The 25,208-nt window shown below is 41.0% G+C and overlaps 1 protein-coding gene across 5 annotated transcripts; it reads right to left on the reverse strand.

Annotated features, from left to right (window-relative positions):
- Nucleotides 1–6,795: 6,795 nt before the first annotated feature.
- Nucleotides 6,796–24,883, reverse strand: Poli (DNA polymerase iota). 5 transcript variants are annotated; one of them, XM_028864710.2, is made up of 10 exons: nt 24,773–24,883; nt 23,298–23,420; nt 21,039–21,203; nt 19,023–19,175; nt 17,667–17,903; nt 15,271–15,449; nt 14,431–14,522; nt 9,718–9,845; nt 9,108–9,313; nt 6,796–7,883 (listed from the first exon to the last, which is right to left on the reverse strand). In XM_028864710.2, the coding sequence occupies exons 1-10, from the start codon at nt 24,870–24,872 to the stop codon at nt 7,065–7,067; spliced, it is 2,202 nt and encodes a 733-aa protein (XP_028720543.2). In that variant the 5' UTR covers nt 24,873–24,883; the 3' UTR covers nt 6,796–7,064. The 5 variants fall into 5 exon arrangements, with proteins under 5 accessions (XP_028720543.2, XP_028720542.1, XP_028720546.1 ...); XM_028864709.2 differs by having other exon boundaries at nt 23,298–23,423; XM_028864713.2 differs by lacking the exon at nt 24,773–24,883 and adding an exon at nt 24,457–24,732 and having other exon boundaries at nt 23,298–23,423.
- Between the last annotated feature and the right edge of the window lie 325 nt (nt 24,884–25,208).

Consider the following 25,208-nt stretch of genomic DNA (forward strand, 5'->3'; position numbering starts at 1 on the left):
CTCCACACACGGCCCAATAACTTTAACTACTTATGGCAGTCACCAGAAGGTAGAAAGATCTCCCGTGTTCATGGATTTTCAGAATTAATGTTGTAAACATGGCTACATAGCTGTATTTCTGGAATTGATTTACAGATCAAAAGCATCACATCAGAATGCCAATAACATTTTTCACACTAGAGAAACAGTCCTAAAATTGATACTGAAACACAAAAGATCCCAAATTGCCAAAGAAATCCTCAGCAGAAAGAGCAAAGCTGGAGGTACTGTGGCTTGTGTGTGACCTCAAATTACATTACAGAGCCATAGTGACAAAAAAAAAAAAAAAAAAAGCCGCATGATTCAGGCACAAAACCAGATGTGTAGATCAGTGAAAGGAGAAGAGAATATCTAGCTATACACACAGCAAGTACAGCCACTGTTGACGAAGATGCCAAAATTCACACTGGGGAAAAGTCCATCTCTTCAAAGGGTGCTGGGAAAACTGGATTTCCAAATGTAGAATTAGAAGAGATTCATTTCACACCCTGAACAAAACTCACTTCAAAATGGGTCAAGGACCCTGGTGGGCCTGAAGCTGCTGCAGGACACAGGAGGAGACACTTCAGGGTATAGGCATAGGCAAAGCAGAGGATCCCTGCATTTCCCTGATGAAGAGGATGTCGAAAGCTTTTGATTGGCCACTTGTATTTTGTTATTTGAAAACTATAGCTCATTACCCAACTTACTAATTGGATCATCTTCTGCTGAAAAGCAGAGGAAAGAATCCCAATATTGACAGAATGACCTAAACTTTAAAAATATTTTTTTTAAAAAATGACTGCATATCAAAGGAAACCAATCATAGAATCTGGACCAGGCTGCTGCTCAGGCCACAAGCCCTGTAGCAGCCCTCCACCCTCCCACCCCACCACCTACCACCACCCCTTCCCCCATACACACACACACTCACCCTGACAGGCACACTGCTGAGAGCATTCTCCTTAATCTCTAGCTACCTAACTTCCAACTGCCCCAATTTCTCACCAGCAGAAGGGAATTTATAGCAAAGTGGGTATTAGGAGGCCACCCATCCTCCACCCCACCCTCTTTCCTGCCTCCTACTGGGGAATCCAGGAACCTGACTGCAGGATTGTGCTATGGACCACACCCCTTCCTCAGAGAGCCCTTAGAAGGGACCCTGATTTTGCTTGAGTCTGATTCCTTCCTTCAGAGTCCCCACACCCCCATGCCATGCTGTCTCTCTGTGATGCTCAGGCCCTGACTGTTCTTCATAGTGCCTCCACCTTGTCTAGCTCTGATGCTGGGGCCTGAATTCTGTTTGTGCTGTTGTTTGTCCGTAGCAATTAGTAAGTTGGGCAATGAACTATAGTTTTCAAATAACAAAATGCAAGTGGCCAATAAATTTTTGAAAAAGCGTTCAACATCCTCTTCATCGGGGAAATGCAAGTTGAAACTCATCTCAGGTTTGATCTCACCCAGTCCCAAAGGATATCAAGAAAACAAGCGACAATAAATGCTGACGAGGATGTGGCAGTGTGGGGAAAAGGAACCCTTAGACATTGCTGGTTGATAGGAAAAGTGTTGTAGCCACTATGGAGATCAGTATGGAGTTTCTTCAAAGCAACAAAAAGTAAAACCACTATATAATCCAGCAAGTCTACCTTTAGGTATACACTGGAGAGACTCTGTCCACATGCCACAGAGATAGTTGGACATCCCTCTTTATTGCTACCCTACTCACAAGAGCCTGGAAATGGACCCAGCCTCTTCATCCAGCAACAGATGAACACACAAAAAGAAATGTGGTACCTATGCCCAATAGAATTTTATACAGCCGTAAAGAACAACAAAATAATGCCATTTGCAGGAAAATCAATGCACCTGGAAATCATTAAGCAAAATGAACAAAGCTCGGATGAATATCACATTTCCCTAGTATGTGCAAACCATGTTTAAAATTAAAAATATGTTTGTGTATACATTGCCAAACAGGAAAGAGAAGGGAGAAATCTTTAGGGAGGTGGGAGAATGTGAAGACAAAGAGGGTAACGAAGCACACAGTAAGAAAGCAGGTGAACTCACTAGGAGAAGGGAGCCCGCTTGGGGGGAGCACAAAGCAGAGAAGTTGGGTGGGAAAAAAATGGGAATAAGGCGTAATATTATGTCAAAATGAAATAACGAAAGTTAATTGGGCATGGCAGTGCACACCTTTAATCACAGCACTCAGGGGGCAGAGGCAGGTGGATCTCTTGAGTTCTAGGCGAGCCTGGTCTATATACTAAGTTGCAGGACATCCAGGGCTATGTAGAGACCCTGTCTCAAAAAAAAAAAAAAAAAAAAAAAGGCCAAGGGGTAGGTATAGGAGAAATGTTCCTTACACTATTGATCAGGCCACATCTGCTTGGCTCCTGACTGCAGTAATTTATGTCCTGTATAATTACTTGAAGCCTAACCACTAATGGCCATGTGCCCTACCGATCCAAATAGCCAGTCTTTCGAGTAGTTGTGCTGTGAAATGTACTTGATAACAAAATAAAATGCCCAGATATGGGCCCCACCCAATTGTCCCACAAGATATGACCAAGTAATAGCCCCTCCAATTTAAAATAAAATAACTACTCATTCTCGACTATGGTTCCCTCTCTCTGGTCCTCTAGGCGGCCCACTGCCACCTTGCAGTGTCTTTCAGGAAAGTCTGTCTTTTCATGTCCTAGGACAGTCTTCCTCATTGCCTGTGTCACTGGCCTTCCAGATGCCCTTTGCCACAGCAAAATAATATCTAATTTGGAGATTAAATAACTAGCAGACTTGATTAGAACTAATATATTTCAATATCTTTGCAATGTTTGGAAAATGGGAGCAGATATTTATTATTTTTACGTTTGCCTTAGGGTTTTTATTATTGTGACGAGACACCATGACCATGGCAACTCTTAAAAAGAAAGCATTTAATTGGGGTGGCTCACTTACAGCTTCAGAGGTTTAGTCCATTATTGTCATGGTGGGGAGCATGGCAGCATTCAGGCAGACATGGTGCTGGAGAAGTAGCTAAGAATACTACATCTTGCAGGCAATAGGAAGTCAACTGAAACAATGGGCAGTATTCAGAGCATAGGAAACCTCAAAGCCCACCCCATAGTGGCACACTTCCTCCAAAAAGGCCATACCCACTCCAACAAAGCTATACCTCCTAATAGTTCCACTCCCTGTGAGATTATGGGGTCCAATTACATTCAAACTACCACAATGTTCAAGTATGTTAAACTTTTTTTTAAAAAAAAGATTGCATGGGGCGGGGCTGAGTGTATGTATTTGCACTATATGTGTGCAAATGTCCACAGAGGCCAGAAGAGGGTGTTGAATCCCCTGGAGTTGGAGTTACAAACAGTTGTGACCCTGATGTAGGTGCTAGGAATCAAGCACTATTCTCTGAAAGAGCAATAAGTGCTCTTAACCACTGAGATCCTCCTCCAGCCCCAAATATAAGAGTAAGTAAAACCCTTGTAGTAATGTTTACATTTCAGATCAGTAGAGGAAAATATATAATGGAAAATTCTACCCCAAGATGTTAAAAGAGAACAAAAGTAAGGAAAACCATAGAACAGAAAAGGAAAAATGGTGGCCGGGCAGTGGTGGTGCACGCCTTTAATCCCAGCACTCGGGAGGCAGAGGCAGACAGATCTCTGTGAGTTCGAGGCCAGCCTGGTCTACAAAGCGAGTTCCAGGAAAGGTGCAAAGCTACACAGAGAAACCCTGTCTCCAAAAAAAAAAAAAAAAAAAAAAAAAAAAAAAAAAAGAAAGGAAGGGAGGGAGGGAGGGAAGAAGGAAGGAAGGAAAGAGAAAAGAAAAGAAAAAGAAAAGGAAAACCAAATAATACAACAGAAAGTAGCAGTGGCACACACCCTTCATCCCAGCAGTAGGCAGGAGGCAGAGGAAAGCAGACCTGTTACTTGGAAGCCAATCTGGTATACATAGTGGGTTCCAGGCATAATGAGACCCTGTCTCTAGAGAAACTCTAAGTGGACTTGCATTTTGTGTGGTACCAGGTCATCCATGAAGAGTTTCTCTAACTCCAAGCAGTAGGTTCTGGGAAGAGCAGACATCTTGTTAATATTTCATTGCTGTACCAAATAGGGACACCTCTTAGGCCTGATCCCTCTACAGTCACATGGGGGTGCAGTCACTGAACTGAAACCAGTTGGAAAAGATCTACAGGCACCATCCAGCCAAGGTTGACAGGAGCCGATAACTGACTTCTACACAAAACTTCAAAACGGCAGCTTGGTCAGGGTGTTTAAACTACAGTGATGCCAAGGTGGTGGTGCCCCCAATGGGGACCACTTCACTCAGAACACCAAATACCTATCATCATCTGATGGAAGCAGCGACAGTCTCTACAGGACAGATAACATCTAAATACACTGATTTGTGCCTTTCTTTTGTTCTGTGACTATAAGAGTTCACACAACTACTTCCACAGTGGAACATGCCATTCATTCACAATGACTTGAATCTGTTCCAGGGCCAGATTTACTCTTACTTCATTCACAATACATTTTTTTTATAAAATATTTTGTGTGTATGTCTGTGTGATTACATAGGCAGGTGTGTTCAAGGTGTGTGCACCTGTACAAGGAGGCCACAAGGGGACATCAGGTGTCCTCTGACACTCCCTGCCTGTTCGTTTGAGGCAGGGTCTCTCCTTGAACCCGGAGCTCATACTTCTCAGCTAGGCAGGAAGGCAGCAAGCCCCAACAAACATCCTGTCTGCACTCTTAGAAGCTGGGGTTAAGGTACGCACAGGGATACCAGCTACAATGGTTTGATTAGAAATGTCCTCCCATGGGCTCAGGCATTTGAAGACTTAAGTCACCATGGCCTTGCTGCAGAAATGATGTCACTGGGAGCAGGCTTTTAGAGTTCATAGTCTCACCTCACTTGTAGTGACTCTGTCTGCATTTGAAGGTGTGGTCTCTCAGCCTGCTGCCCCCATCTCCACGCCTCCCCATCCTATGGAATCTTATCCCTCCAGACCTTGCACGATAGTCAAAAATAAAATGGTGGGCTGGAGTGATTGACGCCTCAGCAGTTAATAGCTCTTGTTGGTCTTGTAGCCTACCACCTTCAACTCCAGCTCCAGAGGATCTGGCATCCTATTCTGACCCCACAGGTACTAGATCTGCATATGATACACATGCATACATGCTGAAAAACGAATTTAAAAAAAAAACACATAAAAAATAAAATGGCAAAAAGTGAAATACTACTTGTGAGTTAATACTGTATTAGTTCTAAATAGTTGATTGGTGAACAACTTTGGATTTGAGCACAAATAGGTAAATAGTTTTAGCTAATCTCAAACTACTGTGCAAATTATTATATGCCTGAATTTGGGAGATGAAGGCAGATTAGGTAAAGGTTGAGACCCACGGGTTGAGAACCACTGCTCTAGACAGTATTTGTAAAAATTACAACCTTGAGATGACTCCTCTAAATCAGTGCTGACGGATACTTTGATATTCTAGAAATATCCTTAAAATTTAAGATATCCTCAATCATAAATCTTGTATTTAAATTGGCCAGGAAAGAGAAAAGTAAAATAACTTTGGAGAGAACACCCACCATTTAGTAATGATCTCTTTGTTGTTGACATATCTTAGTATCACATCCAAATATACAAGAGATGAAAACAATTAAACATCATCATCAATTGTTTCTAGACCCTATAAATTGCCTGTAAGGAAAGGGACTTTGAGTGTTAATAGACCCACCCCCTTGCATTCCTGATGTCTACGTTGACCTTAATAATTGTAAATAATGTTCCTTCAACCACTCTCCTCTACAACAATGGTTCTTTTCAACATGTGGATTGTAAACCCTTTGGGTGTCAAGCAACTTTCATAGGGGTCACCTAAGACCATTGGAAAACACAGACGTTTACATTATGATTCATAACAGTAGCAACATTACAGTTTTGAAGTAGCAACAAAAATAAGCTTACGGTTGTCAGTCACCACAACATTAGGAACCATTTTAAAGGATGGCAGCCTTGGGAAGGTTGAGAACCACTGCTCAACAACATACAAATCTCTCTCACCTACAATCCCTAAGGTAACAGGCCACAGTGTTCATTCATTCATTCAATGTTTACAAAATGCATTGTGGTATGTTCTAACTGGGTGAAAAATCAACAATTGCTATTTTAAAAGCAAATGATGGGGATAGAGAGATGGCTTAGTGGTTAAGAGTGTTTACAGCTCTCTCAGAGGACTGGAGTTCAGATCCCAGCTCCAATACTTGTTAGTTCACAAAGACATGCAACTCTAACTTCAAGGGATTACATGCCCATTTCTGGCTTCCATGGACTCACACACAGACACAGACACACACACTTGAACACACAAAATAAATTCTTCAAAAGCTGATTAGTGCATACTGATGTGGTCTTAAAATTCAGGGGTCTGAAGCAGAAAGATCACAAAATCGAGGCTGGTCTGGGTTACATAGTAGGATATTATTTCAAAAACAAAAACCAAACCAACTTGTTAAATTATATGTAATTTGACCAGAGATATTTATCTTTCTGAAATTGACAAGATTATTTCCTACTTGGATGTTATGAACTGACCTTGAGATATGGCACTGTTCACAAAAAAAACAAATAAAAAAACAACAACAAAAAATAAGAACTCTGTTCTTTCCTATAGCATAGAGATACTGTGCTGTGATGAACCTGTATTTTGCATGCAGGCATAAACATCTGTCCCACAACTTATGGTAAATAGCCTACTGTTGACCATGATATTCCTTTTATTGCAAAATGATATAAAACAGCTGTAGAAATAACAGGAAGATAACATTTTTTTTTTACATTATCACATTATGGATATTTTCCCCTTTGTACTAGAATTTACTTCCTGCATCCATTTTTGCTTCATCTGGAACATCTTATGTTGGGATTTCTATATCATAGAATGGTAGTTTTGAATTAAGAAGAGCTTATGGAAAGCTAATCTGAGAATGATGACTCCCTTGCTTTCTGGGCCTTTTCCTGGGCACACTTATTTATGTCCAGAGTGGAACTCTGCTCCAGCTGACTTCCACTCGGCCATCAATTCTTTTTGGACCTCTTCTGGTAGCTCATAGAAAACCTGAGGATCAATGTCAGATGGGAAAGTAATTTTTTCATCAACACAATCTTGTTCTTTATTTTCTACTAGTCCTTGACGAGAGGTGGTGGCTACTGTCTGCTTGTGGCTATCTGCAGTGCGGTGTTTGGAGAAGAGTTGTTCACTCTGCAAATTTGGAAATGAATGAAAAACTGAAACAGCAGGATTTGTATTGGCAAAGTGGAATCCTTGAGACTCTTTAGGTCCTTGGCTCATGCGTTCATCTTTTAACCGATTATCTATATAATAGGAACAATCCTTTCCGCATGATGGATGGGAGGAACTACTGGTACTCAAGCCTGATGTTCCTGGCTCACTGGAAGACACAGCTAACCCCTGCTTGCCAGTAAACGTAGCATCTCTGGAGCTTAAGGACCCACCTTGCATTTGCTTTGTAGAAAAGAAAGACAACACGCCTCTAGAGGCATGTAGTGGGCAACTTAAGCTTCCTTTCCCTTGAAGACTTTCTCTAGGTTTTCCAGAAAGGATTTCTTCTTGAATGTCTGCTGGAAGTTGCTTAAAGACTTCTTGGTCAACACCCTCGGGAAGTGCCTGGAATGGAAAGTCACTTGGGTCTTTTTCTTTAGAAAGACATGTGGCATCCGAAGGTGACTCCCCAGGTCTCATACTTTCAATTCTTCTACTTGGGAGACAATCCCAGGTGGCTTCTTTCTCCTTGGAAACATCTTCACTGTGAGTGTCTTTCACTTTCTAGAACACAAGGAGAACAGCAGAACTTAGGAGGCTGACATGCCTTCAATGTCACTGCCGCTGAAGTACTCCTACAGCTAGTGTCTCACAAATGATTTCCAACCTGCTCAACACATTCTGTCTTTGGTTGCCAGTGCCAAGTAGCTACAAATGATTAATCTACCCTGGGGAGTTACACTACTGTGCAGCTTATCATGATATTCATACTCAGCAATCATGTGTTCCAACATCCAATTGTATAACCTAAAGTGATACAATGTTATTAAAAATATATGCAGAGATCACCACCGGCTGATTTCCCAAAAATTTCTTTGGGAAAAAAACAGAAAGAAACAAAAATAAATAAATAAATAAATAAAAGTATATATATGTAGCTGGGCGGTGGTGGCACACGCCTTTAATCCCAGCACTCCGGAGGCATAGCCAGGTGGATCTCTGTGAGTTCAAGGCCAGCCTGGGCTACAAAGTGAGTTCCAGGAAAGGCTCGCAAAGCTACACAGAGAAACCCTGTCTCAAAAAACCAAAAAAAAAAAAAAAAAAAAAAAAAAAAAAAATGGTTTTGCTCATTATGTATATAGTTTTCTGTCTGCTTGTGTCCCTGCACACCAGAAGAGGGCACCAGATCTCATTATGGATGGTTGTGACCCACCATGTGGTTGCTAGGAATTGAACTCAGGACCTCTGGAAGAGCAGACCCTGCTCTTAACCTCTGAGCCATCTCTCCAGCTCCCAAATATATTATTTCTTTAAGCATAATACTATATTTATATAAAACTTAAACATTCACAACCCAAGTTTGCACAACTTTTCTTAAAATTTTTGCATGTGAATTTCCCTTCCAGTTTTATGTACCATAAAATGTCCACACACTGAACTACAGCTTAACAATTATTATAATACTATCCCAATCTTAATGCAATGGTAGTTAATTTCTAGAAATGTTTATATTTATAAGTCAATCCACAATATTCTTATATTCTTATATTCCTCTAGAAAGCGTGTTAACACTTCCTGAACAGAAGCACCATACTGCTTGTCCCTTTTATTGTAATGGTTACACTTTCCTCTTGGATTACAATATATTTAAGGCCAGCGGCCATCCTATGATAGGAACTACAAACAAGTGAACCGTTCAAACATTAACACCTCAAAGAATCTCCAAGTGGCACTAGATACAAGTGTGCATTGCATGCTTTGCCACAGCGGCGCAGTAAGGGTACTCACAAAGCTGCGCTTGCCAGAGTGGGATGTGGTTGACAGGGACGACGTTAGGTAGAAATCCATGGGCCCCTTCTTCGCAGTGTTCAGAGCCTTCAGGTTGCAGAAGCACACACTTAGAAGAGTAAGGTGAAATGGCATCTTCACATTTACCATATTTCGGAAAAGTTTCATAAGGATATCAACCAGGGGAGTCATTGCATCATAATTTCCTAAGTCAAATGTTGAAGGATATAATAAGCACCTGCATCTTAATAATATTCAAAGCATGATATTATTTATATGACTAAATTAAATTATATGATTAAATTAAAAATCTAAATTGGGATCATTTGACATTATTTACTAAATATATTCTACATAATTATTATTCTACACAATAGTTTTGTACCCTTTGAAGCTGGGATATATTTTTAACTAAGTATGTACTGAGTAAATAACTGAGTATTTACTTTTATTATCTATTAAAAAGTTTTCCTAATGTTAATTCCTGGTAAAATTCAAGTAATTTTTTAATGCCATAGGAAAATACTTCTATGTAGCATGTTTCTAATTCAAAGTTTACTTTTTGAAGAGTTCAATATGCCAATTACATCCTTAGATAACCAGCGCATACCTGTCCCTAACTTCTGAATGACATGGGACGGTACAGGGCACTGTCGACTCTCACGATTACAGTGTTTCTCAGAATATCGACGGATGACTAATCTTATTGTATGCGGCTTCCTTCCATCATGGCATACTCTAAAATTATAAATGGAAAAACAGGATTATAAAATGTGATAACATGTCTTTAAGATGATAGAATACCTATTTATTGAAGTGTCAGATGGGGTAACTATGGTATCTGTATGTACCATAGAAAACGGCATATAATAAACAATGCATGTTCAAGAACACCCAAATAAATATCTCAAAGTCAACACAGCAAAGTTCTGACATTTAAAATGGGAGAGTCACTCAGAATTAAGTGCTATCAGAAATGGAGCGATCTATTTTGTAGTCCAAAACATAGTTAAAAAACAACCTATTAAATCAGCAAGAATGTTGGCCAGCTATAGATCCAACAGAGGACTAATAGCCAGAATATATAAAGAACTCAAAAACCAAAGCATCAAGAAAACAACCCCACTTAGAAAAAAAAAAATTCGTCTCTGCTCCCTAAATGCAGACTGATGGGATCGACCACCTCATGCTCCTTCCTGCCTTGGGCCACCTCACACTCCTACCTCCATGTCTTCCCCATTTGGAGGAACTGTTTCCCTCCCTTAGGCAAAGAAGCAAAATAAACTGTTTCCACAGAAAGAAAGAGAGAGAGAGAGAGAGAAGGAAGGAGGGAGGGAGGGAGGGAGGAGGGAGGGAGAGAGAGAGAGAGAGAGAGAGAGAAGAAAGAAAGAAAGAAAGAAAGAAAGAAAGAAAGAAAGAAAGAAAGAAAGAAAGAAAGAAAGAAAGAAAGAAAGAAAGAAAGAAAGAAAGAAAGAAAGAAAGAGGAAAAGAAAAAAAGAAAAAATTTCAACAGCCTTGGCAATCAGGGAAAAGTAAATTAACTACTTTGCCATTTCATCTTCCCTCACTCAGAAATGGCTACAATTAAGATAAATGATAACAAACACTAGTAAGGATGTGTAGGAAGGAGAATCCTCATCCACTGTTGATGAGAGTACAAACTGGTACAGCAACTATGGAAATCTGTGTGGAGATTCCTCAGAAAGCTAAAAGCAAATCTACCATATGACCCAGCCATTCCACTCCTGGACATATAATGAAAGGCCTTGATAAGGAAAATCTGGGGCACGTGTGGAAGAAATGGATGAACTTATGACACACAATATTAAGCAAGGTCATATAATCTCAGAAAGAAATAAACCACACGTTCTCCCTCATATGCAGAATCTAGCCAAATGTACATGTGGGTACAGTATAACATGAAGAAGAGAGGACAAGAAAGCTTGGATATAGAGGGATGAGGAAGGACTGAATTCAACTGGGCCACACCTTCTGCTCGCAGCCTATAGAGAGGACGTGGAAGAAGGAAGCTGACTGTCTCTTTGCCTGCGTGCTCTCACTCTCATTGGCAAATCCATTCCTTCACTGGCATTAGATATGAAGTTGGACTTAAAGTCTGCTGAACAGAGGAACTTCATGCCTTGTGCTTTAAGACCAGCCAAAAACCTCTGGCTGGAGAGGTCACAGACCCTAGAGGAAGACCTACCATCTCATTTAACTGCTATAACGTTGCAGGCAGTGGTGGCATGTGCCTTTAATCCCAGCACTCAGGAAGCAGAGCCAGGTAGATCTCTGTGAGTTCCAAGACAGCCTGATCTACAAAGCAAGTTCCAGGACAGCCAGGACTATACAAAGAAACCCTGTCTTGAAAAACACAAAACAAGACAACAACAACAAAAGCTGGTATAACATCTAATTGTCTTCTAAATACTTATCTGTATACCCATAGATGAATGCAGCTCTCACCCCACAGCAAAGAAGCTTCCTTTTGTAGCTGACTTTGGAGGTCATTTCAGAGGATCACAAATGGACCAAGTGCAGAGACTGAAAGTGCCTGTGGTGTGCCCCACCCCAAATATGGCATCGACAACAAAACCCCCATGCCAGGGCAAAGGGCGCGGTGCCCAAGAGGGAGAAGACAGTGAGAGCCAGAGGCCGGGGAGGACGGTTACAAAATCACGTCTTCTGGCCAGGCAGGGCTATGCAGCCATGAGCTGTTAAGAGTTATGACTGCCTACACAAGACCAGAGCAGTGGTCTCGGCTGGACAGCAGAAGGGGTTACACAGCCCCTCTCCCAGTTGGGGAGTGTGGTAGTTTGAATGTAATGACCCCCATATTCTCATAGGGAGTGGCACTCCTAGGAGGTGTGGCTTTGTTGGAGTAGGTGTGGTCTTGTTGGAGGAAGTGTGTCACTGTGGAGGAGGGCTTTGAAGTATCATATATGCCCAAGCCAGGCCCAGTGTCCCAGTCCATTTCCAGTTGCCTTCTAACCAAGATGTAGTCAGCACCATGTCTGCCTGAATGCTGCCATGCTCCCGGCCATGATAATGGACTAAACCTCTGAAACTGTAAGCTGCCACCTGAATTAAATGTTCTGTTTTTTTTAAGAGTTGCCATGGTCATGGTATCTCTTCCCAGTGATAGAAACCCTAAGACAGGAAGCTGCAGGCAATAGATGGCTCCTGAGGGAGTCAGCAGAAGTAGAGGACACGAACTAAAAGGGATATGGCAGGAGGGTGTCGGAAGAGTTGGTGGGGGGGAGAATGGATATAATAAAAAAAAAAAGACATACAGGAAAATATCTTATATTCACCTAAAATTATATATATATATATATATGCAATACACATAAACTATATAAAGTATATATGCGCATATATATGCACACACACACACACACACACACATATATATATATATATATATATATATATATATATATATATATATGATTTAAAGACGTTATAACACTTGGAGCAGTAATGGCCCCCAAGAGCCATAGTCTAACAAAAACTCCAGTAGCATGCATGAGAAACCTCCTCCCAAGTTACTGGTCAGGACAGTCCAAAATTTTCAAAACCATACAGGCTATTGCTGTTTCCCTAGACTGCCTCCCAGAATTTTATGGTAAGGGCCTATTTCTGAAGACACCGTGCGCTTTGGACACCGGTCTTGGGAGTAACAGAGTTGGAACTGATCCAGAAGCCTCATCCCTGAGGTGTGGCGCTCCCAGTATCAGAAAGTACAATGCAAACTGGCAAGGGAAGGGAGCATCTAGTCGTGCTAACCAGCTGTAGCCTGGTTGAACCTAAACTATGACTAGACTGGCCATGTTTTAGAAATGGTGTAATGGTGGTGCTTATATTTTGGTGATAGCCAACAGCTGCCTGACTGGACTTAAGGTCCACTCAACAGGACACGAGGAAAAAGCTGAAAGCAATTTTAAACTAGTGCCCAGAGGATGGCTTTTTAAAATACAGCTTACCTTCCTTTCCTACCCATAGGATTAATCAATAGATTCTCTAGAAGAAAAATGTATTTCACACACAGACCCAAGATATATGAAACGATGTTTACACCAGTCACTTAAATTCTATTATCCCTCCTTCATCAAAACAAGGTGCTGCGGTGTGGTGTTGGGGGCACTGGCAAGCAAGACATGGACAGATGCGAACAGCTGGTGTCTCAGAGGTTTAGAGCACCGGCTCTCTTCAGGATTGAGTCCTCAAGGCCAAGCACTTGTATACAACACACACTTCCTGTGGTTTTTCTATGCAGGGCCCTTCTCCACAGCCACACATTTCCGAGTACTCGTGAGCTGAGGCGGAGTGATGACCCAGTTTCAGCAGCAGACTCCCCAGAACAGAATGAGCCACATCACTGGAGCTGAGTCATGCACAGCCTTGAGCATGCAGCCAACAGTGAGCTGCATGGCTCTGCTCCAGACATGAGGCAAGCTGCTCATGACAGCAATATGGAAGGCAACTTCGGATCATCTGTTTTCTGAGACAAGCATCAAGTTGTGTCATCTCTATATGGATAGTCTTCCTCGGATCATTCCAGAAGTACACATGTTCTAAACCAATGTGAGATACTTCTAAGGAGATGAAGTGATAGAAGAGTAACATTTTCTTGTGAGAAATGAAAAGTGCACATTTCAAAGATAACAAGGAGCACCAGGAAACATTTCTTGTTCAGCTTACGTTGTATGTTTGCATATTTAGACCCCAGTTGACACATCATTGTTAACTCCCAGGCCAGAGTCCCTGAGCACACTCGGATCTACCCACGCACGGCCCCATTCAGCCATCCCTTCCTTTGACTCCACCATCTTTTCAACAATCTGAGGCTAGGGGAAAAGGAGGTTTCCACTGCTTTCTCTAGCATTGCCACCTCGGCATCTTCCTGTTCTGAACCATCACGAACCCGAACACCCAGGACTACATAAGGAGTGTTAGAACTGGGGCAGAATTCCTCTTTTCTGCATCTTCCCTAATTTAGCTGAAAAGCGAGTCATTATGATGTCAGGAGCAGAGGCTATGCAATAGTTACAGAAGTTTTAAAATGTCCTTCTCACCTAAAGACTACAAATCCAGGAATATTAGAAATGCTTAAGATCAACATAACCACCATGTTGTGTGAATGAAGACTAACAGAAGTAGGTAATTTTAATTAAGACCACGTGATGAGAGAAATCTGATAGCAAATGATCTAGCTTGCATACAGTTAATCTGTAAAACCCAACATAGAACATGAGGTCGTTTTTCCCATGTGGTGCGTACAGGATGAATATAAAGGATGACAAGGTAAAATGAGAAATACCTGTTCAGAAGGCTGGAAAGTAGTTCTTCAATCTTAGCTTTAGCTTCTGCTTCCGACGAACACTTTTTAAATGTATCTTCTTCACTAAAGGACTACCACAGAAGTATCAATTAATAGAAACTCAAACACAGTGCTTGCGCCAAATCATCTTTACCACCTTATGCTAGGGCCTAACTTAACACGCGGTTCTCTTTTTCCTTAACTCTCAGTGTGTGCAGTTGCTGTGCACAAGTCATGAAATCTGAAAGCATTAGGACCAACTCCAGTCTCTCTATAGGACCACAGCAAGGCTCCTATTGCCCTAAAACTCTGAGTCTCTACTTGGGTAAGTTATTTAACCTTTGAAGGTACAGTGCCCTACTCTTAAGGGAGGAAAGAGGATGCAAGGGAGGCAGGAAGGAAGGTATGAATCCATAGCACTGTCTATCTCCAAGGTTTATGGTGAAAATTAAATGCACCAAATATGTGGAGCACTTTCCAAAGTGCCTGGCATATAAGAAAAAACCCACACTAACTGGATAATTATACCTTACCCATTCGCCAAGCCTCTGGATTATTCTGAAAACAAAGATAGTTTTAAAAGATAAAAATGTTTTCTTCACGTGTTTGTGTGTGTGTCAGGATTTTAAGGCAGTAGTAAAAAGAAAATAGGTAACGATTTAAAACTACCGACAGGCAGGTTTCAATTTCAGATCTCACATAAATCACCTCTCATGGGGAAGGGATCACGTACAAGCAGCAAAGCAAACTAGGGTAGTGAATACTGAAGCCACACATCTTTATCTTAAGTGGCATCATAGCCAGCACCTCATAAAATAAACACCATGCTCAAGTACGTACCTGAGGGGGTCCTGACGGTGTGACAGGAGAGTTATCCTCTCCAAAACTGAGCTTCTGGATGCGCTGAGCAACTGAAATTCCTAATTCCTTTTCTAATGTTTTGATTGAAAAAGTCTGGAGATCATGGACACTGTTGATTCCCAGTACTTCAAGACGTTTGGCAGTTTTATAGCCAATACCTGAACAACAGAAATGCATCGTGTTACCGAGGCTTTGCTTCTGAAAATAAAACTACTCTAAATATTAATAATGTTTCCACCATATGATAAGTTCCTTAATACTTTACTAAGATCAAACCTCATTACAAAATACATTGATTTTCTTCCACTCAGGGCTCTCGAGTTATACAAACTTCTTTGAAGCCCTCCTAACATGTAGCATCATCTAAGAGATAGCCATTGTGTTCTGTCTGAATAAAACATACTTTTTATAGCCTGTGATGTGATACTGTGGAAAAACTCAAAAATAAATAATAATTCATGTATGCAAAAAAAAAAAAAAGACTGCACTGTACCAATTAGGACTGCCAGGCAAATTCATAAATGTCACACTACCCAGGAACCCGCAGTCACACTAAGTAATACTTGCCATCCAGGACAAACTAAAAGAAAAAAAAATGCAAAAATTTTCCTGCTAACCAAACTCCATTAAACTAGTCATATTTTATGGACAGGAGAAATAAGCTATGAAATGTTTTTTTTTTTTATTTCATTTAAAAATAATAATCCGGTTTCCTTTCCAAGTAAAAGCAGTAAAGTGCAGGAAACAGGCATGTAGGGGGAATTATTAAAATGGAGTGACAGATCACTTTACAGCGGAATTAAAGACTGACAATTAGAATAAAAGAAAAGGTAAAAGTGTACAAGAAGCACAGCTGAGGGCTGGGGATGCAGGCTCAGCTGGCCGAGTGCTTGGCTAGCTTCCGGGAAGGCCTGGCTTTTATCCCCAGCACTGCATGAAACCAGGTGTGGTTGCAGAACTCAGGATGCGGCCGTAAAGGACCGGTAATTCAAGGCCATCCTCAGCTACAAGTTCCAGGCCAGCCTGGGCTACAGGAGACCCTGTCTCAAAACAAAACACAGATACCTTAACTAAAAGATTAATTCAAGCAAGAATGTTTTGTATGAGTATAGAGATCTCAGTTGATTACAAACTAACATCTAACATGCTTCTTCAGAACAAACTCAAGATTTCCATTATACTGTATTCAAGAAGGTAAGTCAGGACATAAAACAAATTAAATCATACCAACATTGGTCTAAAAAAGGAAGTTATATCACTTATGGTGAAGTTTCTGTTGTCTCAGAAATCCATTTTCCCATCTTATTCCTAAATCCCTACAAAAATGAACTTTAACATACTCATTAATATTAATAGCCTATCTGTCCATGACTACTGAGTAGGTCACTTGTCCTTAAAATGAGGAGCTCGGGGACTGGAAGATGGTTCAGTTAGGTAAAGTGCTTGTTGCACTAATACTAGGACCTCAGTTCACACCCCCAACATCCACATAAAAAGCCATGAGCTCTGGTGCATAACCATAACCCCAGAAGTGGGAAGGTAGAAACAGGAGGATCCCACCAATCCATGAGCTCAGGTTCAGTGAGAGACACTGTCCCAAAAAAATATGGAATGACAAAGATACTTGAGGTTGACCTCTCGGTACACAGTTGTACACACACAAACACATACACACAAAAATACAGAAGACACAAAAAAACATTTTTTTAAATGCAAGGGTTGGCCTAGAAGCTTCTGGAAGTTCACTGTGCCACTATACATACAAGGTCCACAAAGAGATGTTGTGGAATATTGTTTACACTGTGTGAAGATGTGTCACTATGATTGGTTTAATAAAAAGCTGAATGGTCAATAGATAGTCAGGAGAGGTTAGGCAGGCAGAGAGAGGAACTCAGGGGGATGAATCTAGGCTCATGGAGATGCCAGGGAGAATGGAGAGAGGTAAAGAGCTGCGTGGCAGAACATAGACTAATAGAAACGGGAATTTAAGTTAGAAGAGCTAGTTGGGAACAAGACTAAGTTAAAGGCCAAGCTTGCATAATTAATAAGTCTCCGTGTCATTATTCGGAGGCTGGCGGTTCAAAGGAAGTCTGATGAGAAAGACCTACTACAAAGAGACATTGCAAACAATGAACTCCCCTCTCTGTGAAACGTACGGAGACTGTAAGTATGGGACCATATGGCTCCAGGGCACCACTCAGAACCTTACATGGAAAAGTACTTTCACATATAGCTTCATATAGATTTGTTCCAGAAAACATTTCAGGTTTTTTGGTTTTTCTCCAAAAGTCAAGTGTGTGCCTCTAGGACTTAAATGCATAAAGAAACTACAGCAAAGCCAATAAATATACAGTCTTCAAATGTATTTGTCTTACCAGGCATTTCCTTTATGTGGTTCAAACTGTGAATGAGATCTTGACAACTTTCAGGTAACAAGACTGTTTGCTGATTTGGTTTAAAAACACCAGAAACTAACTTGGCCAAAAGTTTGTTGGGAGCCACTCCAGCGCAGCCAGTGAGCTCAAGCTGATGATACATGGCTTCCCGCATCTCCGCCGCAATCTGCGATCCAACCACAAGTCTCACGTGGGTGATGTTGTGCAGGTTTACCGCTATAATGACAATGTTATTACCACAAAAACACTCATTGTCTTTTCCACGAAAAGCTTTAACAAGCCCAGGATTTTGTTTGTATCCAGCCCATCCCCCACCACCCTTCTACCTATTTCTTTAGTTCTTCATAGGTTTCTACAAAGTGATCAGATACCTAGGGTCTGTGATAATGAACACATGCTGGAAGTGCTTAATCATTAACAGACTATGAAAACACTGCTCAAAAGAAGTTCCGCTGATGTGCATAAAACTTTTATTCACATTTACCAATAAATAAGTATTACCAAGAAATTATGTGTATTTTTCATATTACCAAGAAATAAATATGTATTCATGCATTACCTGAACACCCTAATAAAAACCCATGTCTGACTGGCTCACAAGTTAGAAGATCTGTTTATGACATTATATATAGGGAAATTATAGACACATTTTCTTTGGTGTGGAACAGTTGTTATATGGACCCATTTTTATCCTTTAGGGCTCATGCTCAAAGAATCCGGGATGACTGTCACAGGGCCTATAATTTACTCCCTCATAGCTCATTGATCAGCCTAGCTCAGAGCGAGCGCACAGTTGGGAGAAAAGACAAAATAAATGTGCCAAAATAATAACTGGTTTGTCTATAACAGACAAGACTGCTCACACCATGATGCTGCCAATGTCTAAACTCATTGGAAAGAAATTGGTTTTAAATCTGTGTGGAGCCAGGCACTTGGGAGGCAGAGGTGAGCTGATCTCTGAGTTCAAAGCTATCCTGGTCAACAAAGAAGTTCCAGGCCAGCCAGGCTACATAGTAAGACCCATTTCAATAAGTCACTTATATAGAAGAAGAAAAAGTAGTGAGGAATGAGGCAATTTTTACTTGAAATATAAAATCTAGCTCTCTATACACTCATGTGTTTGTTCTATACAGCAAGGTCTGCATCAGCTTTAAAAGCTGTACAGAGATGTATCTGGAATCTTACTGGCTTTCCACCCTGCTGACCAACATTTGGGTTGTCTTAGATACTAAAAAGGACTATACCTCCAAAAAGGCCACGCACCTGTCAGCGACCTCACTGACTATGGGATGCACACAGTTATGGTCATGATGGGAACAGGGAGGAAGCACTCACACTGGTTATTGTAAACATGGCCCGACACAGTCACTGATGAAATCTCATCTCTTGGAAGCTGCTGGAGTCTTTTCTCAACCATTTCTGTTAGATCCACAAAATTTTCATCAAATCCAAGTCTCTCAACAACTGGACTAAATTCCTCCAACAATTCTAAATTGAAATAATATTGGAGCACAGATATAATTAAGTTATAACTAGAACAGAATTCACTGTTTAATGATTAAAATACCAAATACAGCATATAAAAATGTGTATTCCTTATGTATGATACATATGTAACACAGCTTCACACCTTTTTAATTTTTAACTTAAATTTCTGCTTTATATGCTTGCATGTTTTGTATGCATGTCCATCTGTGTACCATGTTTGTACCTGGTACCTGCAGAGGCCAGAAGAGGGCACTGGATCCCCTAGGACTAAAGTTACAGATGGTTGTGAGCACCCATATGGGTGCCAGGAATTGAACCCAGATTCTCTGGAACAAGCAGCCAGTGCTCTTAACCACTGAGCCATATCTCCAGCCCAGTCCCACAACCTTTGATAACATCCTCAGTTAACAGACTTGAGTAGAGGCAATATTAAAGGAAAAAATCCAGAAATAATATTCCCAGGATAATTAATCACAGTATTACATCTAATTCAATCTTCCACATCTATAACTTTTTTTTTAATCTGTAGCATACTTTAAAAAAAAAAATCCATGCTTAGAAGTAGTTAAAATCTTGAAGTGGATGTCAAGCAATAAATTACAATCTTAGAAAAGTATAACCAAGTGATAATATATTTTAGCTATATTTCCCACAAGCACTTGCAATAGACTAAACAAAATGACATTTAAAACTAGTTTTGAAAATACACTACAATGAAGTATTTTGATGAATCCTTCCTTCAGTACATTCCCTAAGGATAAAGTAGCTGAAGTAGCATCACCTTCAAGAATTCAAATCGCTAGCATCAAGGCAAGATTTAGCCATTAAAATGTTCTGAACCAAAACTCAGAATGAATTCAAAAGGACTATCAATTCTGAAATTAAATTGAAAACTAATCACTAATTACAACTTTGAAGTCACTTTTACTTACCCCTGGATCTTCTTCTAACTAGATGATAAAAAGTACAGTAGTTCCATGGCATTCGCATATACCAAGTATATTTTTAAAAAACTGGACAGTAACAGAAGACACTAATATTGACCTTTGGCGCGCACACACATACACACACACTAGTGTGCATGCACATACACAAACACATAAACTTCATATGCACAAAAATATCTTTCTTCACAATATTTATTTTCATTATATATATATATATATATATATATATATATATATATATATTTGGTTTTTTTCGAGACAGGGTTTCTCTGTGTAGCTTTGCGCCTTTCCTGGAACTCACTTGGTAGCCCAGGCTGGCCTCAAACTCACAGAGATCCGCCTGGCTCTGCCTCCCGAGTGCTGGGATTAAAGGCATGCGCCACCACCGCCTGGCCATTTTATATTTTAAAACTTTATTTACATTTTTCTGTTACTTACATAAAATAGTATTCGTGACCGAATTTAAATTACATTCAACTATTCATTTTCTCACCACAGCTATAATACTGAAAGATACCTTCTTACAAAATTAAGTATTTGTATTAAATTTAATTATTTTGGAGCACATAAAGCTACCTTCTTATATAACTTAAAATTTATTACATTTATTTATCTGGTGGGGGCAGAGGCGTATATGCTACAGTATGTGTGGAGGTCAGAGGACAACTTGCCCAAGTCAGTTCTCTCCTTCTATCATGTGGGTGCCAGGGATGGAACTCTGCTGGGGGGCCTAACATCAAGAGCACAGATCCACTGAGCCATCTTGCCAACTCCTTAATCATTTTTGAAGTGAGCAAGGCCTGATGTTTTTTTACAGTGTTAGGAAAAAAGAACTAGATATATGGCACTTTATTAGCAATATTTGTATAGTGAATAATAATCCCACATGCTAAAATATGCGGTGACTAACTTGTACCTGTGACCTTATATGACATCTCCCTATAGCGGCTCAGGTCTTCTCCATTCACGAGGACCAACTGGGGACATTTTTCTTTTGCATCTCTGACGGTCATAAGTTTCTTAACTCCAAGTTTCCTGGCTTCATAGTTGCAAGTAACCACCAAGTATTTCTGCTGAACACCTATAAAAAAAATTAAGTATCACCTGAGGAAATGAAGTCGAATTGAGCATGTTAAAATACAGTTTCCTGGTTTGATGCTATCTGCTGCTGCAGCTGTTTGCAGCAATGAGGCTCACCCACAGCCTTGTGCATGCTGGTCAAGCACTCCACCACTGCTCCGTCCAGAGCTTTCGGGGCTTTGCTACTTCCCTACCCTCCACAGAGGCCCTGAACTCACCGTGTAGCCCAAGCTGCCCTCTAACTTGTATTCTTCCCACCTCTGCCTCCCTTTTGCATGGGCTGGGATCACAGAATTGTACCACCGTGCCCAGCTCACAATGGGATTTGACAAGAATGAAAAGATATCTGAGTTAAGAACAACAACCTCTATCAAAATTCTAAGAAAACATCAATCAGGGTTTTTGTTCTTTTCATTCTCTTTCCCTTTTTTTTTTTTTCTTTTTTTTTTTTTCTTTTTTATCAAGACAGAGTTTCTCCGTGTAGCCTTGGCTGTTCTGGAACTTGCTCTGTAGACCAGGCTGGCCTAGAACTCACAGAGTTCCGCCTGCCTCTACCACTTGAGTGCCGGGATTAAAGGCATGCGCCACTACCACCCGGCGAAACATCAGGTTATTGAGCTATCGGCCACTTACAAATTATAAAATACCAATTTTATTCTCCCGTATCTTAACTTTTATCTTTAGATTTTTCCAATCAGAGGAGAAAGAAATTGTATTAAATAAGAAAACACAGAATAATTGTAGCAAAAATTGCATAGAAGAATATGGACAGTTACTCATACACAAAAGGGAAGCTGTGTTTCTCAAATTTAAATTATCATTAAGTCAATATACTCTAAGGAATTTTCAGTGATAAAACAAATTAAATCCTTCAAGGAGTCTTTTTTAGACAACTCAAAGCCCAATTAATTTATATTGTCATGTAATACACTCGGGTATGTTTACCAAACAATAAGCCCAATGAATTTATCTTCTGAGCAAACCACCAATGAATATAAGCAATATTCTAAGAGCCAAACTGCAGCAATCATAAGAGATCTTGTCCCACTAAGAACCTTAGCAATGAACTATAGCTCATAATAATTTGTAATTATACCATGAGGAAATATTTTGGGCTTCCTTTAAAAACTGACATCAATATGACTACCTACAGAATACATTAAAAAAAAAATCACCAGACATTTAAGATTGCTAAAATGATTTGCTTTTCTCTTTTTATACAAGTTGATTGCTTCATGACACTGTAAGTCACATTCGTCTGTGTATGTAGAATGTATGGAAAAGAAAAAAATCTATACAAAGACAAATCAAAATTAGTTTTGCAGATACATCTTTCACATATCTGATAATGCCTAAAAGTCTCAGTAAGTACATAAAAAGGTCAGACTGGTAAACTCCTTAGCTAAAAGGACTCCCCACAGCATGTTTTGGCCTGAGTTGGTTGCACACTTATAAATAAAAGCTGACTGAGCACTCACACTCCTCAGTTCAGGATAACCACTACTGCTACATCTTAATCATTCAATACCTTTTAGTACAAAGTAACTACTGGGCATCTTGTGCTAACTAGAAATGATTTCAGAAGGAAAAACAAAACAAAAAAACCTGATCTCCTAATTTAAATCCTTGACCTCTTGGGAAAGTTTAAAGATTTAGCCTCACCTCAGAGAACTAAAACCTAGTCATCCCTTTGTTCTTCAGGGAAGACTTGGAAAACCCAGCCAGGCCCAAGATGAAAGCAGGAAGCAAGCACTGCCCTCTATGCTTACACTAAAAGATCCTCCCCACAGGCGTGAAGGAAAGGCTGTTTTCCTTACTGAAGGCACATGCCTACAGAGGGGAGCCACGACATCTATTCAGAGCTCATTCTGGTTTCTGTGCATGTACCACCCATGCTAGTGTGGTCATGTTTATTAAAGGGGCAAGACTTGGTACACTCACTCTTGGTACCAGAGCAAATACGACTGCCGATCAAGTCCCTAAGAATGGACTCCAAGAACTGTCTTAATATGGTTAATAAATCGGGGAAAAAAATAAATCATGCTTGAAGCTCATTTTATCACCACCCAACAAAGACACCATCAATATGGATTACCTAAAGGTTTGTCCTTTAATTCTGGATTGGAGATCATTTCTACTTGGGCATAAAAGCAATCAAGATCCACATGGACTATGACTCTGGATGAAGAGATTCGTGTTGGCACCCCTCGATCAAAAACTGCTGCACAATACACAAAGAGAACAAATATATTCAAGCTGCTTATCATCAGTGAGCAACTAACAGATCCTTAAAACATTTTATCTGGAAAAGAATGTACAGTGACTGGAAGAGTTTTTCCACTTGAATTTTATGATGTGCCAAATGCCAACTTTTTGAATACCCCAAAGTATCTACAAATCATAAAGGCATGAAGCCCCATCAATAAAAAATGTCTTCAGTCCTGTTTAACTAACCAGCACTTCTTCAGGTACTTCATTTTTTCCCTCCTCAGAGTAGTTAATTTAAGGGAGAAACCCTCGATCAATAATGAACTGGCACAAAAGCTAGTACTATTGTAAGTTTTTTTTTTTAGAAAGTTTTAAACAGTAAGTTGTAACAATGTTATTTTCAACCAACTTGAGAATTACTCAACGTGGCCTGTTTATTTAAAAAAAGATAATCAAACGGCACAACACAACCTGTGGGTTCCAGGACACTAAACTTAGCTCCCATGAGAATAAGATTTCCTGTTCTGAAGTCCCCAGTGCCCAGAACAGTGCCTGAGGCACAACAGACAACAAATAATTAATCACCGAGTTTAAAAACAGAGTTATCTGATTTCAAAAACTAGGGTCAAGGATGTGCCTGATACCTTGGGGCCAGTGAGTAAATAGCAGTTTATGTTATGGGTGGTAAACCGGGTAATAGGAACAGTTCCCTTCTCTAGTTAGGAACAAAACAGCCTAAATGCAACCCTGGGCTAGGAAAAGCACATTTGTAGGAAAACTGACAAATTCTGAATTCAGTGTGTCCTCCAGGGGATTAGTTGTGTACTGACTTTAATTTTGACATTTTGATATATGTATCAAGGAGATATTAGAGATATTGATAGTAGGGAAATAAGACGTATGCCACAACTTTTCTGTTCATTGGGGGGGTAGGGGTGTCAGGGAATGGAAATCCAACGCCGGGCCTGGAGCCACAAGGCTGGGGTGGAAGTGGGTCACCTCGGGACTCCAGCCAGCTTGCTAGATCCGGGGCCATCCTTTCCTACCTGGACTGAGGCCAGGTCTCTACGCCTAAAGGGACGCCAAGGTCCTCCTATTCTCCGACTCGAAACCGCCGGAAGCATCAGGGGTCCCCCTCGGGAGGTCAGGAAAGCCTGCCCGCCCCCAAGGAGACAGGTGCACCCTTCCCCATGTGTGCAGGAATATGCAGGGTCGGCCAAGCGTGCAGGAGCCGGGCGCAGAGTGCCCGCACTCCCCAGGCCCTGGCGGGACCGAGAGGCCGCGCCCCAACGACCGCCCCGGGCGCCCGCCCTTCCCAGCCTTCCCTTCCTTTCCCGCCATCACCGGGGCGGGGCCGCCCACCCCGCGAGCTGCCCGCCGCCCCCACGTCCAAGGGCTCCATGGCGCGAGCGGCGTCTTCTTCCTCCGCGGGGCCGCCTTCCTCCTCGGGCTCCACCCCCATCTTCACCGGGGGCCAACCGCAGAGCAGCTGCTGCACGGTCTCCTAGGAAACCACGGCCCAGCCTCCGGCCTCGCGCCTGCGCACTCGGGCGGAGCGGCCTGAGTGGCAGAGGGCGGGAGAACGGGCAGGACCTCTGCAAACCGGTGGAGGTCGTTAAGTGGAGGAGGAGGAGGAGGAAACCAAATGGCCTTTTCTTTTTTTCTTTTTTTCATTTCTCCTCTTTAATCTTTTAAAAAGAATTTTGTTAACGTGTATGTGAGAATGAATGCTATGTGAGTGCTAGTGCCCGCAAAAGCCGGAAAAGAGCGTTGGACCCCCTAGAACTGGAGTTAACCG

Source organism: Peromyscus leucopus, chromosome 19, assembly GCF_004664715.2.
Source record: "Peromyscus leucopus breed LL Stock chromosome 19, UCI_PerLeu_2.1, whole genome shotgun sequence".
Classification (NCBI taxonomy): domain Eukaryota; kingdom Metazoa; phylum Chordata; class Mammalia; order Rodentia; family Cricetidae; genus Peromyscus; species Peromyscus leucopus.